At 42.9% G+C, this 19566-nt stretch overlaps 1 protein-coding gene across 7 annotated transcripts in view; it reads right to left on the reverse strand.

The window, feature by feature from the left end:
- Positions 1-19566, reverse strand: part of CMTR1 (cap methyltransferase 1) — a 46184-nt gene that overhangs the window by 10623 nt on the left and 15995 nt on the right. For 3 of the 7 annotated variants that reach the window (XM_010581142.1, XM_010581141.1, XM_010581144.1), the window contains 16 exons: positions 16664-16798; positions 14081-14223; positions 11549-11707; positions 10569-10661; positions 9747-9818; positions 8400-8494; positions 8224-8296; positions 7821-8019; positions 5176-5294; positions 4828-4924; positions 3479-3611; positions 2743-2922; positions 2275-2331; positions 1274-1331; positions 547-615; positions 240-371 (listed from right to left, as the gene is read on the reverse strand). In XM_010581142.1, the coding sequence (XP_010579444.1) occupies positions 240-371; positions 547-615; positions 1274-1331; positions 2275-2331; positions 2743-2922; positions 3479-3611; positions 4828-4924; positions 5176-5294; positions 7821-8019; positions 8224-8296; positions 8400-8494; positions 9747-9818; positions 10569-10661; positions 11549-11707; positions 14081-14223; positions 16664-16798 (1814 nt within the window). Of the gene's footprint in view, positions 1-239; positions 372-546; positions 616-1273; positions 1332-2274; positions 2332-2742; positions 2923-3478; positions 3612-4827; positions 4925-5175; positions 5295-7820; positions 8033-8223; positions 8319-8399; positions 8495-9746; positions 9819-10568; positions 10662-11548; positions 11708-14080; positions 14224-16663; positions 16799-17072; positions 17753-19566 lie in introns of those variants that run through there. The other 4 variants (XM_010581143.1, XM_010581145.1, XM_010581146.1 and 1 more) reach the window with 4 other exon arrangements.

Genomic DNA, 19566 nt, shown 5'->3' on the forward strand with positions numbered 1-19566 from the left:
GACACTAGTAAGAGTACAGGTCGCTGTGTAGGCTGCGATTATGAAAAACAGAGTTAATTAGTGTGAAAAGCAGTGAAGTCAGGAGAAAGAAACATAAAATATCTTCTTTCAGTCTCAGGGACTGCTGATGGGGATCCTTTCTGGTCTTTGAGAACCGGAAAGGATGGGATGAAACTGCAAGGCAGAATAGTAGCATTGAAATGAACCAGCAAAACTCCGGGATCGTTCTCAGCACTTACCCCTAGCCCCAAGAGGAACTTCTGCTCACTTCCAGACACCATACACCGGTAATCTAACACTTGGCGAATTTTCTCCAGTGTACTGGAATTCAGTGGAGTAGGTTTGTAACTGAAGGTATCAATGTCCATACCCTAAAGAGCAAAGCATGAAAAAGGCAAATTAGACACAATACATCAACAGGTAGGTAAATGCAGCTTCTACATAGAACAATAATCCAGGGACTAGCTTCTTAATCTCTTAATTCCTATGGGGAAAAGTTCTATTTGTATGAAAGGACTCAGAACAAGCTCCTGGGTAAAGTCTCACCTGGATCAGCTCAAAGAACTTGGACTTGGGATCTGAAGATGAAGGAGCAACACGAGCCTGATCAGGAATCTGAAAACAAATCCAAACAGTTGATACTAAGTGTTATTCTTTGACACATTCATAGGAACCTTCCTTGCTTCAATACAGGACAGAACATCCTGCCCCCTGAAACTCATGCTCTTGGGATTCTAGTTGCTGGAGAGGTTATCTGGCAAATAAAAGGTCTCACGTGTTTTGCAAATATAGTGTAGCCACACCACATCTCACAGGAAACAACAGACAACTTCAGAAAGTTTCAGGCTAAATCTTTGATTTCATGCATGTTTCGATGAAATACTGTTTCACGGAAGACACATAATTAGCCCATGAAACTGACTGCCATATCTATGGCCACACTGCAATCAAAAGCTCAGGAAAGAGGAACTGCAGACTCATAAAACAAGACCTTCTGGAGAGCTCTGCTGCTTGGGAACTAGGTACTGAGTTCACTCTGTGTACGATGAAATATTCTCAACAGCAGCAAAGAAGCCTGCCCAGTTAAGCCATACACACAATGAATCAGAAACATCCTGTTTGCTTACATAAACAGCTTGAAATGGTCTCCAACTTTCCCACAAGACAACGTATTAAACCTCTGGCTAGAAAGTCTTATCTGTACTGCAGCTCCATTCTTGTTTCACCATAGCAAGGACACCTTCACGACCTCCCTGCTTGGCAGCTTACTTACCCCCCATAGCTGGAGACACTCCTTTCGGATTTCAGCCTGCCGTGGCTCAATCAGTGTCCTAGAGAAAGACGGCAGACTGTTAAGATGGTGAAGCCTCCTTGCTCTTGCAGCATTAGGTATCCCAGCCCTAAAAAACTTGCATCTTTCAGTGTCTGGCTTGGGAACGCCAAACATGCGCTGTTCCTCAGCAGGCTACACAAACAAGGATGCTGCCTTCCCTCCCCACCCCCTACCCATCTCCAATCCCCGTGCTTAGCTTTGTTTCATGGTCTGCACTACTGATTAGAAGCCACCACTCCATCCCACTAAAGTACCACTAGGCATCAATATTTTCAATAAGTTATGTATTAGTATGAACTCATGCTAATCTACAAGAGCTGGGTACATAGCCCTATTTACAAATAGAAATGAAGATCTGGTGAAGACCACACAAAAAACAGTGTCAATGTTAGGATTAACTCTTAGATAATTCCTGGCTACCAGACTCACTCAACTTTCTACTGTGTATTGTCTCCGAGTGACACCTGAACAGAAAAGTCGTGCCTGGGAAACAGCTGTACATTGCAATGGCTTTAGTTTTATGCAAGAAATTCACATCTAGGTATGTAACTTAGGTGCTTTGAATTGCCCCTGGAAAATGAAGAGCTATGAACAACACCCAACTTAGATGGTTACTGTAGAATTGAACATATCAGCTGGGAGTTAATTTTCTGCTTACATTCCTGCTAAGAAGCAGGCCCACTTATGGTAATTGGAAATCATGCAATGCATGGAAGCCTTCGCAACAAAGGTGATAATAGACCATCAGGACTCCTCCAGCCACCCACATGTTTCTGCAAATAACTCAGGCAGAGACACAAACTGAGCTACCTAAATTCACTTTCCTGGCTCCAAAGGCCATGCCAAGTACCAGCTCAAATCAAGAACATATTAAAGGGCAAAGCAGTTCATTTACAGTAGGTTAATTCAGTCCTCACCAAAAGCCTAAGGAATGTACTCACGTGTCTTGAACAAAGGCACGAATTTTGGCTAGTGCCTTTATCTGAACTTTGCAGTGGCTGAAAGAGAGGACAAGTTTCAGTCAGGAAGCAAGTTAATCATCACCAAGATTGTTCTACTGTTCAAAATAAGGAAGAGTGCTGGGACAACAGGAGGAAGCCAGTCTGATCCTCAGTGCAGTGATGGATCATTGCCAACATGACTCAAAGTGACAGGAAGACCATTGGAAAGAACCAGGCAGTACCCTCCTTTCTTTTCTACACAGTACTCGGAGGCCAAACAGTCACTAACAGTATACAGCACTTCTCTCTGCACAGGGTCCCTCTGCTCTGCTAAGCCTCTCAGGGAGCAAACGCAGAGCAGTGTAGCAGCATCAACAAGTACCTCCATGACTGCAAGAAGCTACAACTGAAAGCTATGTTGGTTAACCTGCCTACAGCCAGCAGCCCTCATTGCCCATGGGCACTCACTTTTCATTGGACTGGACAATGTAATCATAGAAATCCTGGTCGCCTTTGATCACATTTAATGGGACAACAAGATTCACATCCACATCAGAGTTGCGCAGCTGGTTGAGTCTGATGTTCACCATGAAGAGATAGTCCCGCACGTCATCAATCCCTAGCTTTAATCCTTTGCATACCACATACCTGCAGAGCAAGGCAGAGAGATCGTGTGGGTTCAGTTCTTCCACACAGCCAACTTTCCTGCCACACTCCCATTATCAGACAGTTTCCCAAATCCCAGGAATTCTTTCCTCCTGGGTATCCCTAAGGAAGGTGCAATCTCACCTATCACAAAGTCATTATACATTTTCTATGCTCTGGGAAGACTGAGAAACTCAACCCTACTGATAAACCCTACAGATCTCCCTCAAGTAGTAAATCAATTCTGCTAAACTTGACAGGTACAATGATAACATACAAAACATGCTCTAGCTTCACTGGAACTGTAGTTGTTTCATACAAAACAGAACTTGTTACATATTCAGTTCCACTGCTTTCTCCCCAAAAGGGTAATTTGGCAAATATCATCTTTACCTTGTCAAACATCATAATTTGCTAAGAATCTAAAATGTTTCCTCCTCCAAGACAGTTACCAATTGAGGCAGGTCTCAGAGCTTCCACTAGACTTACCCAAATCCATCTATCACTGTATTTAGAGGACAGGGTTTCTTTAGTAGTCCCTCATGCTCAAGAATCTCACCTCTCCGAGTTAGCAGGGCGACTTGTCACTGGTTTAAAGATGCACACTCGCTCAAAGCAGCAATACAGCAGATAAACAAGTCCCACACTGAATGGAGTAAACAGGTCAAAGGTTTTGCAGACAAAATGTCCTCCTGGAAAAACAAAAGAGAGGGAGGACACTGATACCAGCAGATTATAAGGAAACAAGGAGATAATAGGCACCTCAATAACCTTCTCTTCTGCAGAACTAGTAAGAGTGTTTTTGTGCAATTAAACAGCATCTAAAACACAGTCATGAAGTGGGCCAATGGGGCTCCATGAACCATCTTCCCCATATCTCTGCAGCAAAAAGAAAAGCATTTCCCTGACCAGGATCAAATCGGTATGCATGCCTTCTCACGAGCAAACCTTCTATCCACACCTCATCTTCCCCTTCCAGGTCCAAACTGTGCCCTATGGCACGGCAGCATGCTATGCAAAAGCCTCAATGGAAGAGGAGCTCTGATACGTGCAACAAGAAACCTCAGGCTGGAGGAGAAAACTAACAGATGTTACCTAAACAGAATAACTTGCCAACTAGAATGAAAAGAGTCTATGTTGCCCCTTGCCTTCAAACAAGATTCCCAATTTCCCCAAACAAAAAGCTGTCAGTCTTACAGAGCTATTGTCTACCCAGACAGGAAAGACTTAAAGAAGGTTGCTCCTTTTACCATATCACATCTGAGACTACTGCTAAGTAGATCATTGCCTCAGGTACTTCTAAACACAGGGACAAGATAAATTATTGCCAAATGCTAACTAAACTCAGGAGAAGAGAGGAGCCATCAAAACCAGATAGAGCTGTAATGTCCTTCATTTGGCAACAATGAGGTACAGCTAAGACAATGCGAGATATCATCTTGTTCTATCACAGAGATGGAAGATTTAAAGGAGAAAAGCCACAAGTTAGAGGGAAGGATGAACTGGATAAACAGCACTCTGTTCCAACCAGCGTGCTAGAATAGTCAGGAAGCAGTTGGTCCAGCTAGTGCCATAAAAATCAGATATGCTCTCCAGTTATCACACTAGTGACCTTAGCCCAAGACAGCTACGTAACACAACATATTGTAAAAGCTTTAAACTAATGCATTTTACCTCATGCTTTTTTAATTAAAAGCAAGAGACACAGATAATCTTATTTTCCTGCACCAGTTCTCTTAGCTTTGTGACAACCATCTCAGGATATATGCATACACACTCAATTCTGTGCAACTTAGCCTCACTGCAGAGCAGAATTCGTGGCATGTTAATAAAAAATTGTAGAGCATCCTTCTGCAATGCCACCCACACCTTAGAGAAGGAGGAAGAAGATTAATGGATAAAACATACCTGTCCGGACAATGGACAGTGCTGTAAGGAACTGGCAAAGCAGGAGCTGTTTGCTTAGGATTTCTTGCAGATTCTCCTGACCCTCCACTGAGAAACCCTGCAAAGCATATAACACATGATTAGTATCTCCACAAATCTGTTGGTCAAGCAAAGGATTTTGTATAGCTAAATCATGCAATCATGACAATTTGTTTCTTTAAGATAAAAAACACTGCCACCAGGATTTTAATGGCAAGCCTTGAAGAATTTCACATCGTAACTATGGATACATGTCAAAATATCCTACTATATGCAGACTGAAGTATCAGTTTTGGTCATTAGTGCAGGAAGAAAAAGAAATGGACCAACCCCATCAGCCATTAAGAAATGCACTCCCTTGTGATCAGTATTGTCCAAAACAAAATTCCGGAAAGCAGTAATGTTCTCTGGGCGAGTGATGTCTCCATCTCCATCAATCCCTCCCTCTCCTAAGGGGAAAAGAGGAGATAATTACTAACATGTTTGCAAGTACAGACAAAAGATCAGTATGTGCAGGTGATCCTTTGTATTCAATCAACATTTAGTCAAAAATTACACAGACCTTGACAGGCAACTAAGCATTAATAACACTCCCTTGTTCACTACCAAAGATGCTTGTGAATTTAGCAAAATTATTCAGATTGTGTGGTCAGGGCTAAACAAAGCCATATAATAACCATGCTCAAATGATGAGTTGTACATTAGCTTCAGCAAAAGACAAATCATTCACTGCCCTCGCCCTGAGATGAGAACTGACTACATGATAACATAATATTCTCATCCAAGTAGGAATGACACATAGCTGAACCTATTAAAAATGTAAGGTTCAATCTCACTGCACAGCTCACCTGTTAATAACATGTTTTTACAGACAAGGCAAAATTATTTACATTGTGCAGTGGCAACCTTCTACTAAGAATTCAAATCATTCCAAAGAAACACAATACTCTATTTCCAAACACGATGTAATTTGGAATTTAAAAAAGAAACCCCCCAAAACCTCTGCAAGCAAGTTTAAAAAGAGAGTAGGGAAAGGGAAATAGTGTTTGTGCATGAATGTTCGTACAGTTTTCCCATATGGCTCTTTTTAAAGAGAGGTACATCGTCCCCCAGGTTGGTGTTTTAGAAAGCTAATCTAAGGTCTATTCTAGAGCTCACCAATTCTGGCTTTGAAGAAGCCTGAACTTCTATTTGGCATTAGTCCCTATAAATCTTCTACAACTACAGCTTCTATTAACTGAACTGGAGGACTAGAAAGCAGCAGAGATCAGGATGCATGATAGTGCTTTGATAACTAAATTCCTCATCAATCATCCTGTCAGTAAGTGAAGTGACGCTAGAATTGGTTACCATTTTTCACAACAGAAGTATCACAGCAATCTACTTCCTTCCCATCACTAGAGGAGAGTTTGTACACATCTCACTAGACTTTATAGTGTAACAGACAGAAAGGGATCAAGAAAATGCATCAAAGTCATTGGGCTATTCATTTCTCCAGGTATCTCCTTCTCTCCGTAAGAAAACCAGTTTGCAGTGAGTTATAAAGATCCAAATGCTGCAACTGTTAGAACAATATGTTTATCTGCCTTGCTGCCCTTGCCATGAACCTTCTCTTTAACAGATCTCATCCTGAAGTGCTAACCATTCTCTAACAGTTCATGGTCAGCTGTCAAAAGTGGCAGTCAACAAGAGTCAGTGGTGGAGGAAGGGGAGAAAATAAAGAAAAAAAAAGGCACAACAACAGAAAAGCAAACCCTCTTCTCTACAAGATGGTCACACTCGATTTTCCTTTATACAGTCTGAAATAAGAAGCAGGAATACTAGCAATCCTTGTATGTCCCTTTCTGTTCCTAGAGACTATGCAGATAGAGAGCTCAAACATTTCAGCAAGCTTAACAAGTTACTATCCATGAGGTGAGATGCAGCAATTGTCTGTGTACTCCTACTTAGTCTGTCTCAAAGCAAGGTAAAACATGTTAGCTTAAACCTCTTTGGATTAAGAAGCTCATTTAGTCACAGTGATGCAGATACAGTCTCTAGCCCGAATCTGTTTTATTCATCTTTACTAAGAGACCACAATCAGTTATCAAAGCAGAGCTAGGGAGGTCTGATATAGAAGCATACTGCCAGTCAGGCAAGTAAGGTTTCTATCTCTGGCTCTACTAATAGATCTTTGGGCAAGTCAGGGGGCTGGAACACCTCTCCTGTGAGGACAGGCTGAGAGAGCTGAGGTTGTTCAGCCTGGAGAAGAGAAGGCTCCGGGGAGACCTTATAGCAGCCTTCCAGTACTTCAAGGGGGCCCACAGGAAAGATGGGGAGGGACTCTCTTAACAGGGAGTGTAGTAATAGGACAAAGGGTAATGGCTTTAAACTGAAAGAGGGTAGATTTAGATTAGATATTAGGAAGCAATTCTTCACTGTGAGGATGGTGAGACACTGGAACAGGTTGCCCAGAGAAGTTGTGGATGCCCCATCCCTGTGAGTGTTCAAGGCCAGGTTGGATGGGGCTTTGAGCAACCTGGTCTAGGGGAAGGTGTCCCTGCCCAGGGCAGGGGGGTTGGAAGTAGATGATGTTTAGGGTCCCTTCCAACCCAAACCATTCTGTGATTCTGTGATAAGTCATCTCACTCACTGTGTTTCAGGCTGACATCAGTGAAGTGTGAAAAATATCGTCAAGCAATCTTAAAGCACTCCACAATTTTCAGATAAGTAAAGCACTCAAGTATCAACTATTACAATCGGGGACACATTCCCAGGGCAGACTGGAAATAAGTGCAGAAATGTGACCTGATATTCAAGCTCACCAACCTCAATCCCTTTCTCAGATGACAGCCCCCTTCTACCTTGCAAAATGGTTCCCTCTAAACACTTTTCTCTTAGATCCCCATGCTGGTATCAATACCAGCCCCACTCCTGATACAGAGGCTGCAGCATACACAAAAACATCAGGTAACACTCAAGCATGCACTACATACCGTAATAAGGCTCAAAGAGCTCACTGGAAGCAGAATAAAAGTCCTCTAATTTAAAATCATTTGGTCCTTTCAAGGTCATGCCAAAGCCTTTCGCATGCCATTTCCGCCTCCACAAGACGTACTCAGAGAAGCCTCCAGGACCAGCACACACATCAGCAAAGTAGAGCAGCTCTGCATCTCGCTCCTTTATCAAAGGCCTCTGGAAAAGGAAACTGAGGAAATTCTACTGACCCAGTAACAGCTCCCATCAGTCAAACCAGACACACCATAAACTGCACTACTCAGAGAAGTCTCTTTCAAGCACCTGTTTTCCCGGCTAGTATCCTAAGGATTCTCCTGTCTCCCCACCTTCTCCATTCTCTGAGAAAGCACTGCTGTTTGAAAGTTAAATAGAGGCCCTCACCCCATGGAAGTCCTTAGGGTTTGTAAACATGTAGTCAAAGACATGGTCCATATTTGCCATCTTCATTGCAGCCCTGTGAACACATAAATAGGGACCTATTAAGTTTCAACCTTGGCTCCTAAGGCTGAAAGTGGACTAAATGGCAAAGGGGCTACACTACCAGAAGTTCTGCAAACCTGTTCAGGAAGAAAACTCCACGGATCATCTCATAGGGGTTAGACCTTGTTCGGGCTCGACGCATTTCTTCTCCATCCAGCTCATCAAATACACTCTGCACAAACAGAAACAAAATTGAGCTGGACCTGGCACAGGCTTGAGGGATAGGTAGGCATGAGCATTTCCTATCCTCATGCTTCTCTCCTTAGACAGCAAACTCCATGCAGGGTTTGGTTCACCAATACAGAATGTTTTTCTGTCACATAATGAAATTCACTCTTCCCCTAAGTGTGCTGGTTTTGGCTGGGACAGAGTTAATCTTCTTCATAGTAGCTAGTATGGAGCTATGTTTTGGATTCATGCTGAAAACAGTGTTGATAATGCAGAGATGTTTTAGTTACTGCTGAGCAGTGCTTACACAGAATCAAGGCCTTTTCTGCTTCTCACATTCCCCCACCAGTGAGTAGGCTGGGGGTGCACAAGAAGTTGGGAGGGGACACAGCTGGGACAGCTGACCCCAACTGACCAAAGGGATATTCCAGACCATATGATGTCATCCTCAGTATATAAAGCCGGGGGAAGGAGGAAGGGGGGGCCGTTCGGAGTTATTGCATTTTGTCTTCCCAAGTAACCACTATGTGTGATGCAGCCCTGCTTTCCCAGAGATGGCTGAACACCTGCCTGCTGATGGGAAATAGTGAATGAATTCCTTGTTTTGCTTTGCTTGTGTGTGCGGCTTTTCTTTTACCTATTAAACTGTCTTTATCTAAACCCACAAGTTTTCTTACTTTTACCCTTCTGATTTCTCTTCCCCATCCCACTGTGGGGGAAGTGAGTGAGTGGCTGCATGGTGCTTAATTGCTTGTTGGGGTTAAACCACAACACTAAGCCACACCAGTTCTTAAGCAAATTTAGTGACACTGAAGAATTCTGTACTTGTAGCTCCAGAGCCTGATAATGTGGTTAGCCACCTCAAAAGCAGTCCCAGCCTAAGGTATTTCTCTCACACATGCACACACACCCTCACACTCTACTGCAATTTACATGCAGGGCATGATAAAATCTAGGAGGGAAGATGGAACACATAAGAAGGGATCTTATTTCCTTAGCTTATTTAAGTCTTCAGCCTCCCAGTTGGACTAAGAAAGGGAGACTGTTTTCATGCATCTCTTTGAAGCCTGAAGTGCAAAACAGGTTGCTGAACATACAGTAACAACCAGGATGCTAGGTCATACCAGTGGCATGGAGGTGAAACAGGATGTTCTGAGCTCTTGCCAATCACCTAAGTAAATTACTCAATCCTCTTCAATTATTTATTTCACTTGCTTCCCCAAAACTTCAGTTCCTCTCTAAAGAGGGAGACTCACCTTGCACTGCAGGACATTACGTAAAAGCTCTTCACTACAGAACTCTGTTTCATCTTCAATCACCATCTTTCTCTGGAACAGGTTGAGAACACAAATAACAATTAGCAAACATGGTATCAGTCATTGCAGAATGCAACCTATACCAGTAATGGATGAAGGCTGCCAACCACCTACTAGGCTGTATTAGCAAAAGCATAGCCAGCAGGCTGAGGAATTATTCTCCCCTGTCAGGCATCTTGAGACCACGTGTGGAATACTGCATCCAGTTTAGCACTCCCCAGTACAAGACAGACATACCGGAGCAAGCCCAGCAAAAGGGCCACCAAGATGATGAAGGTGCAGAAGCACCTAGTATACAAGGAGAGACTGAGAGAACAGTTTGTTCAGAATGGAGAAATGGAGATCCTATTGCTGTCTACAAGTACCCTAATGGCAGGATATAGAGAAGATTGATCTAGACTGCTCGAGATGAACAGTGATAGGACCAGAAACAACGGACACAAGCTGCAACACAAAAAATGCCAATTAGCCATACAGAAATTTTCTTTTGTCAACTGCATTATCAAACACTGAAACAGATGCCCAAACAGGTTGTGAATTTCCATCCCTGGAGACACTCAAAACTCAACCAAACAAGGCCTTGAGCAACCTGATCTAGTTGGACCTCCTTTAAGCAGCAAGTTGCACTAGCAATCTCTAGAGGTTCCCTCCAGCCTAGGTTATTCTACAGCTCTCTGACAAGGCAATTGTTTCAGGCTGAGTTCCTGAAACGCAGTTCCTGCATCGTCTTAGGCTAGTAAGTACTAAGATGTAAAAAACTACCTTCCCCACAATCATCCACTCCTTCAGCTCCTGGGCATCAGGGATTTCTGTGGTACACTCAAGGCACCAGTCCACCTCCTCGTAGGCGCTGGGCTGCAAACACAAGACATGGAAAGAGCCAAAGACGTTGTTGATAGCAAAATACAGCAATTTTTGTAATCGCTCCCCCAAATTTGCCTCCCAGTCCTAACATAAGGGGTTATGCCATGACTTTAGAGCCAACCACAGTCATTTTTTCCTAGCCTAAAATGTCTTATTTGTTTGGATTTAAAATTTAAAAAACAAAACAAAAAAACCCCCACAAACCTCCACCACAAAAAAACCCACAGCATTTTCCTCATTAGAGTCTGATAAATAATCAAGACAAAGCAAAAACCTAGTACTCTTAAAGTACATTTTAGAGATACCGCAAAAGAGACAGTTGCCAAAAAAACCCACACTTCCTGGTGGTGCTTTACACATTCTTTCTCCTAGTTCTTTGTGAAAGGCTCCCTCATTCCACTACTTAATTCAGGCTTCAAACAATTTTTATAATTTTGGGAAGGAATTGTTTTAGCAGTTAAGATCAAAGTGATACTCCTCCACAAAGAGAGGCTGCTAAGATCTACTAACCTTCTTATATTCATTATAGTAGTATCATCCACAAGGGTTAATCATACATAACACTATATACAAAATAAAAATGGTAAACCCAAAAGTGCATGATAACAATTTTCAATCACATTCACTACAGCAAACTCAGAAACAAATCCTACAGACCACAGCAACAATCCATCTAAAACCAGTTTTTTGCCAGAACATTAATACATGTGACAGAAAACAAGTTTTACTGTGCTGTTCTGGGACGAAATAAGGCCTGGGTCTATGCAGCAGAGCCACTTAATGGTAGCCAGTTGTATCAGACAACACTAAAGATCATTCCCAGAGAGCAAATCCTTAATACAGCAATAGAAGAGGGATTCAAAACAGTAAGTACTTACCTCTGGCTCATCCTGCCAATCAATATTGAGCTCCCCATCAAATCCTTTGAGGGTCAGCCCAAAGCCTCTCCTTCCCTTCTGATTGGAGGCCTCAACAATATCCTTCCTGCCTTGGCCATATTTTCCCAGACCTTCTCCTTCCCGGAAGCCCATCTTGGCCTATAAAGAAAGCAAAGGAAGCACACTGAGGCAAGTGGACTTGAGTTTATGTACTACTACTGGGGCCAAAGACTAGCAGGGAAAATGGCACATCACCCTGAAGTGACTTGAAGACATTGAGCATTTTTAATCTCAGTTGTAGCTTTCAGGACTTAATACTGAGTTCACTTCACCAAGGCAGGACACGAAAAAAACTAGATCTGAAGAATGATGTTTGAGACAACAGCAAATTACAAAAGGTTCAGTAATGCAGGAACAGCCTGCTCAGAGGGAAAAGTAGTGAGGAGCCTGGAGCCATTCATCACAGTGTTCAGTAAGCATGGAAGGTTCATAAAACAAGAGATGCTGGCACTGGAAAAAATTCATGTTGTGATGATATTCTTTGTTGTGAACATGCACTCACATACATTTCAAGCATCAGTTAAAACTTCACCTAAAACTCAGAGGAGGAATGCAAGACACACTGCTCCTGAAACGCATTCCCATCTCTCAGGTTAAAAGAAGTATGTTGATTAACTGCTAGTTTTTCAGGCTTCTCCCTTCATAAATTTTAGCAACAAAAGAACAACAACAAAAAGCATGAATGCAGTCAATTTCACTCCCTCCAGTATGCATCTACAAGACAATAAGTAAATAAAAGACTTAACCCTTAAGTTACACTTTGAATTAATGTTATCCATATACTCCTTCCTCTGAGAAGCAATAAAAACATTGTTCATTACCAATCCATACTAGAAACAACACAAGAACATCTGACAGGTTTTACACAAGGTACATGGTGTTTTCCCACTGCCTCTGCTACCTGGCTTTGAATCAGATCTTGGAATACATAAACCAAATGTGACAGCCACCAAGCCTGTTATATACTAGTTTTCTGAGGACAGAATTTTGAACTTCTAGTAATCAATGACTATTTCCCTTCTACTTACCTAATGCTACCAAATCATTCAACTAGACCTGACATCACATCAACCTTTATATTCAAATTTATATACAAACAAAAGCCTCCTAAATTCGGTAGTAAAAGCTCCTGTATTGTGGTGATTGAAAGCACACATCCTAATTGGCTCAGGAGAGAACTCTCCAAGTGAAAGATAGTCTTGTGCTATGATAAGCAAACTGCAGTCCAGTGCCAAAAATGCACATGGACAGATCCTGAATGATCAGCAACAGGATTTATCTACAGAGAGGCACAATCAGCAACTCTCAGCCTCTGGATCCCATTGAGTTTTGAACTCAGCAAGAGCTGAAAGTTCTTTTTTCATGTAGAAGGTCAGCAGCGTTCCACCTCCTTGAGAGGCAGTATCTCCCTGCTTCCACTGCTAGTAGCAGCTAGCACTTCCCAGCTTCTAGCAGAAGACTGAACTTCTAACTTGGCAAAGGCAGGTACAAGCTGGCCTACCACCATGGAAAGATTGCTGACCCCTGCTCCTGTGAGTACAGCACCAGCACAGTATAAAAGGATGTTCCCAAATTCAGTTCCCCCTTGAGTCCCAAACCTCCTGTCACATTTCAAGTAACACACAACTATACATCTCATCTTCTCCGCTGCCCTTGGAAATAAAATTTTGTTTCTCTGTTATCAAGAATGGAAATTCTTTCAGGATTATGAGATACTCACAATACCACAGTGACAACATTTGCATCAGGAAATAAGTGTAACAGCATGCACTGAAAGATACTCCTCTACAGCCTACTCTTGCCTTTAAACTTGGGAACAAGTTGCTGAATTTGGGACTACCGTGAGACAGAGACAGTCAACCATTTTCTTAGAAGTTCCTAAAAGTACTTTCTTCCCCACACTAACACTGTGCAATTAAGGGGTTGGTGATCACCTTCAAAGTTTAGTTGTCACAGTCACTATCATTCACAACTCCCTGACTTTCCAAGAAATTTCTGGCCTTACATAAAGCAGAGCAGCACTACTTGAAAGAAAAAGAAATCCTTTAATAATTAAAGTAATAATTCTACAAGGGTATGCCAGCCAGCTTCCAAGACCAAAGAAATTAATGTTGATGACAGAATTTGTTAAGACCTCTCTTACAAGGCATTTGTTAACTCAAGCATTGCAAAATAACACACAGTAGGACTCTCTTTTCAAGCTCAGCAAGCTGCCTGACCCAGAGATCCTTCCCTTCACAATCACCTCCCTGCTCCTAGACATTGAACATGAATCAACTTTCTTTTTTAACAGACCCCCTTCAACCAAGCTCTCTCAACCTCACCCAATTGCTCAGTAGCTGGCTGAAAGAAGCAGAGAACTATGCTACTGGGAGGATCAGAATCAGAATCAAAATCTCATAAAACAGACTGGTCTTTTCACTTTGCTCTCATCAGGTCTTAATAGTTTGGTCCAAAACTATTTTGGCCTACCATGAGCTTTTGGGAGACACTGTTATACATTGAGTAGCGAGATGAAGTACCCTCCACAAGAGAGTCTTGTTTGAACTCATTGCTGAAGACCGGTCTTTTTTCATCACTCTCACTGTCAGACCCACTGCTGCTACTAGAAGATTCTGAAAACAAACAAAAAAAAGAAGTGAGAAAAGTGAATATGAAAATAAAAAGAAAACGGAAGAAAGACATCTCAGTAATCACATTAAGAACTATACAATGTGACTCATTAAATCATCTCAACACACACATAGAAAGGACATTTCAGGATCTCAAATGTGCTACAGGAAGCATACAGGTGTAATATAAAATACGCTGTGGAACCATCACCTGGTTATCCTCCCCTTTGTCTCAGGGATGCACACAACCTCTCTGAGCCAATGGATTCCAAGCCCCCCAAAGGGCTGAGAAAACCCCATTACAGCAGCAAAGCAGGTCACAGCATGACCATGATAGTACATTGTGGTGTGCCTGACCTTTGTAATGATCCTGAGGAGCTGAGAAAGTCCACAGAGATTCCCTCCCAAGAATAATGACAATTACTGACACCTTGATAAAACATACTGTATTTTCCTCAGTCTCCTACCTAACTACAGGTGTAAATGCATCCCTAACTTAATGAAAAATCCACATCAAGTACACAGGCATCTACCAAGTGGCCAACACTGCAGAAAGAAGAGAGAGTTGAATCCCTTAGTCCCCATATTAAACTTTGACTCCACTACCCACCTCAGTAGCAAGGATCCACAAGTTCACTACAGCAAATGGGACAGTTTTTCACCTCTAGGGTTTACTGATGCATACAAACCCAAGTGAAAGATAACATCAGAAGACACCAACCTAGTTTACAAATACCCTGACAGACCTTTTCAATGTGTGCTCAGTCCTTGTTGCTGAACTATCAGCTTTTACAATTCAGGACTTGTGCCCCACATAACTACTACGCTAGAGTTTTACAGTATCAGCCTTTGAGGCTTCCAGCTGAAAACAAGGAAGGCTATGATTTAACTTGTGTTTGCAATATTATATATCCATCTTGATTTTCAAACGTGTGTCACAAGCTACGTTTCTCTTTCCTTCACAAAGTTCTTAGATATGAACAGGATCACAAAGGATTTTGCTTTAGGGTCAGTTACTGCTTTCTGCCTCTCCAGTACACAGCTTCAATTAATTTTGCTGCCTGCTTTTGAGCTACAACTTATTTTCCAGAGGCTCATGATGTGCCTCAAACACAATACCAACTACACAAATCTCAGGAAAGTCCCTTTGCAACTCTTCTTGCTTTTAACATTTGCTAGGCCATGCTCAGCTGAGATCAGATCTCAAATCACTTCTCTCCCTCAACCGTCTTTCTTTCCTTGGATACCGCAATGGGTGTAACAGACTACTAAACAATTAACCCTATCCAAAATGTTGTCCTTAAACTGTACCAACTTGTTTCTTAAACATTAAGGCTCACAGCCTATTTTGACCCATATATGAACTCAATAATCAAAAGGGGAAAAACAATTTTAAAAAAATATTGGTTTGAACTTTTTAGCTCAGCCCTGAGTGCACACAGCATTCCCTAACCCAGCCCTGACACCCTGCACTGCTAACCTCCTCACTGACCTCCAGCCTTGCCAGACAGGTACACACACCATACCCTGTCACTATAACTACTCCCAAACTGACCCACCCATCTCCCATACACATCCCTTTCTATTTTCACAAGATGAAGGCTTCTTTATGTGTTCAGGCCCTTTCTCACTAACACTTTATGACCACTGGAAAGCCCAAGACTCAGAAATAGCAGGCAGGACTGTGAGGCAACCTGAAGTGCCATCCCGGGAGAGTTTAAAGCACCCTGCAACAGCGATACCTATTGTGTAGGGCACTTGCCTCATCTTTGGTATACCCCAGCCTCCAGGTGACAAAGCACACTCGGACTTGAGAAAAAGTACGCAATTAATTTAGTTAACTCTGAAACAGTTTTTCTTTCTGAAATCAAACACCTGTGAGCTCGCACAACTCCCCCCTCCCTCCCCTAAAAGCACACTGACCCAGCAAAAGAGATGGTGCTACAATGTCAGGAGTCCCAGTCAACCTGCCCTTTGTATTCATCTCAATTCCTCCTATCTGGAAAAATGTGATAAGATTACCAATATTTTTTATTTTTATTTTCTAAACAATGAGGGATTATGAAGTTTCTTTACAGCACAACACCCACAACTCCTCACTACTGTAAGTTTCCAAAACAGAAATAACTGCTGAGACTGAAAAGATTAATGCTGCTCATATATTACAAGAATCTTTACAGCTTTGGACCATGCACTTGTCACCTACTTCAAGTTATATTTTTCTATGTCTGAATGCATAAAATTACCAGACCAAACTGTTTAGAGGAGATTTTTAAAAAAGCTTAAAAAAATTCACACAAATCCAAGGTGGCGAACAGAAGTAATGTAGTTTTTCTCCTAAAGAGAACTTCAGGCTATCAATTAGGATTTAGGAGACATGGGTTCAATTCCTAGTTACTATTTAGATTCCCCACAGCAGCATATACCTTATCTCCAACCTTACCTTGAGTAGTATGATTACTAAATTGAGTTTCATCATCTGAAGTAGAACTGAGAGTTAATCCCAAGTCTTCTATCCTCTTCTTCTGCTTCTTTTGGGGGCTGCTAAATTCAGGTTCTGTTCTTCTCTTCATTTTTGCTGAAAGAAGATGATCACACTTGGTAAACGTTAAGCAAATTAACTTTCTCCTGCATGCTGAAGGGTAAGACGCAGAAGCATGGTGGTATAGATCATTTTATGGACTATTCAGTATTAACACTTCTCAACTTAGGTTTGCTTTAGGTAAAAGTATTGGCTTCTTTTGAACCTACCTCTTTTAATAGCTAGTCTAACTAAACAAACATGAAATCTATGCAGAAGCTTCCCTATTGCTGATGACGTGAATTTCAAACCATTTCTACAACCTACTTACCATTAAATGCTAATAGATGAAAACAACCCAGACGTCAGCACTTAGGTAGCTAAAATACATGACAGCTGGTTACTACTACTGAATCAAAGATTCATTTTATCCAAACACACCAAAAAAAAAAAAAGAGGAAATAAGATCGATCTCATGGAGAACACGTAAGGTGGAACCAATTTCTCACAAGAGACTCAGAACACCTCTGGCATCACCTCTGCATATGTTAATTAATAAAAGAGCTTTCCTACATGACTTCTATAGCAGAACTTTATTAAATATGTGCACACAGGCTGAGGGGTGTTTGTTTTTCACCAGGAATCACTGGCAAGATATCATCCTTCTGGATGTGGCTGATAAACTTTGCATAAACCCAGAGAAATGACTAACATTTAAGACGGAGTTAATAGAAGCTAGCTGGGAAGGCCTGCAGAGAACAAGAACCAAAGAACAGGAAAGCAGGTGAAAATTAAAAGGCACAGAAGCCTAGATCACTAGCTAAACCTCCCTGGTATTGATAAAAGGCAATAAAAACCTATTGGTGGTTATTATTCTACATAGGAATGCTGGGCTAGAAAAGATGCCCTAGGCCACCAATTCAAACTCTCTGTTATCAAACTTGTTTCCACAAACATATACAGGGCAGCTTAAGACCAATTCCTTTATTCATAGAATCACAGAATGGTTTGGGTTGGTGTCGTGGTTTAACCCCAGCCAGCAACTAAGCACCACGCAGCCGCTCACTCACTCCCCCCCCATCCAGTGGGATGGGGGACAAAATCAGGAAAAGAAGTAAAACTCCTGGGTTGACATAAGAACGCTTTAATAGAACAGAAAAGAAGAAACTAATAATGATAATGATAACACTAATAAAATGACAACAGTAGTAATAAAAGGATTGGAATGTACAAATGATGCGCAGGGCAATTGCTCACCACCCGCCGACCGACACCCAGCCAGTCCCCGAGCGGCGATTCCCTGCCCCCCACTTCCCAGTTCCTAAACGAGACGGGACGTCCCATGGTATGGAATACACTGTTGGCCAGTTTGGGTCAGGTGCCCTGGCTGGGCATGAGAAGCTGAAAAATCCTTGACTCTAGTCTAAACACTACTGAGCAACAACTGAAAACATCAGTGTTATCAACATTCTTCACATACTGAACTCAAAAACTGTACCAGCTACTAGGAAGACAGTTAACTACATCCCAGCTGAAACCAGGACAGTTGGAAACATCATCTAGTTCCTACCCCCCTGCCATGGGCAGGGACACCTTGCACTAGACCAGGCTGCTCAAAGCCACATCCAACCTGGCCTTGAACACTTCCAGGCACAGGGCATCCACAACTTCCCTGGGCAACCTGTTCCAGGGTCTCACCACCTTCACAGTGAAGAACTTCTTCCTTACATCTAATCTAAATCTACCCTCTTTCAGTTTAAAGCCATTACCCCTCGTCCTACCACTACATGCCCTTGTAAAAAAGTCCGTCTCCTACTTTCTTGTAGGTCCCCTTTAGGTACTGGCTATATGGTCTCCCCGGAGCCTTCTCTTCTCCAGGCTGAACAATGCCAACTCTATCAGCCTGTCTTCACAGGAGAGGTGCTCCAGCCCCCTGATCGTCTTTGTGGCCCTCCTCTGGACTCGCTCCAACAGCTCTATGTGTTTCTTATGTCGGGGGCTCCAGAACTAACGCAGTACTCCAGGTGGGGTCTCACAAGAGTGGAGTAGAGGGGGAGAATCACCTCCCTTGACCTGCTGGTCACGCTTCCTTTGATGCGGCCCAGGATACGGTTGGCTTTCTGGGCTGCAAACGCACATCGCTGGGTCATGCTGAGCTTCTCGTCACCCCCACGACTCTGACTGCAAAATCATCCTACAACTTCACCGCACTACAGCTAATTCCCTAATTCCTTCACTGCACTACGGCACTATTCCCTTCCACGCAAAGTTCATTTACAACCAACTCATATTTATCTGCTCTTCTGTCAATTTAGGATTCTTCTTTTTTTTTTTTTTCTCCTTTGCTTACTTCCCTCTGAGAAACAGAGAGCAATTTTCTATTTCTTCTGAGATACTCTCTTATTAGGTTAACGCACGCTTAATTAGGTTAACACTGCTAGCTTCCTCTCAAGATCTCCACCCTCCTAACCCTACTAAGGTCCCCCCGCGCACCTGCTTTCCTGCTAGACTTCAAACTTCGCAAAACTAACTGCGAGTCCAGGGACGCCCCGTCCCTCAGGAGAGGGGCAGCTGTGAGGCAAAGCCCCTTCGGAGCACAACCCCAGGGGGATTCCACGATCCGCGCTCCGCAAGCGCGCAGCACCCCTCCGACCGCCCGGCCAGCGCTTCGCGGGCACAGCCCTTGCTGGTGCCACACGGCAGCCTGCGGGCCGCTCCTCAGCCAGCCTCTCGCTCACGCCGCACCGGCCGCCCCGAGGATCCGCCCGACCGGGGGCCCCGCAGCCCCCCGCTCCCGGTACCAGAGGCCACGCGAGCCGGCGGGG

The sequence above is a fragment of the Haliaeetus leucocephalus genome, unplaced genomic scaffold (genome assembly GCF_000737465.1).
Source record: "Haliaeetus leucocephalus isolate CR32 unplaced genomic scaffold, Haliaeetus_leucocephalus-4.0 Scaffold752, whole genome shotgun sequence".
Lineage (NCBI taxonomy): Eukaryota > Metazoa > Chordata > Aves > Accipitriformes > Accipitridae > Haliaeetus > Haliaeetus leucocephalus.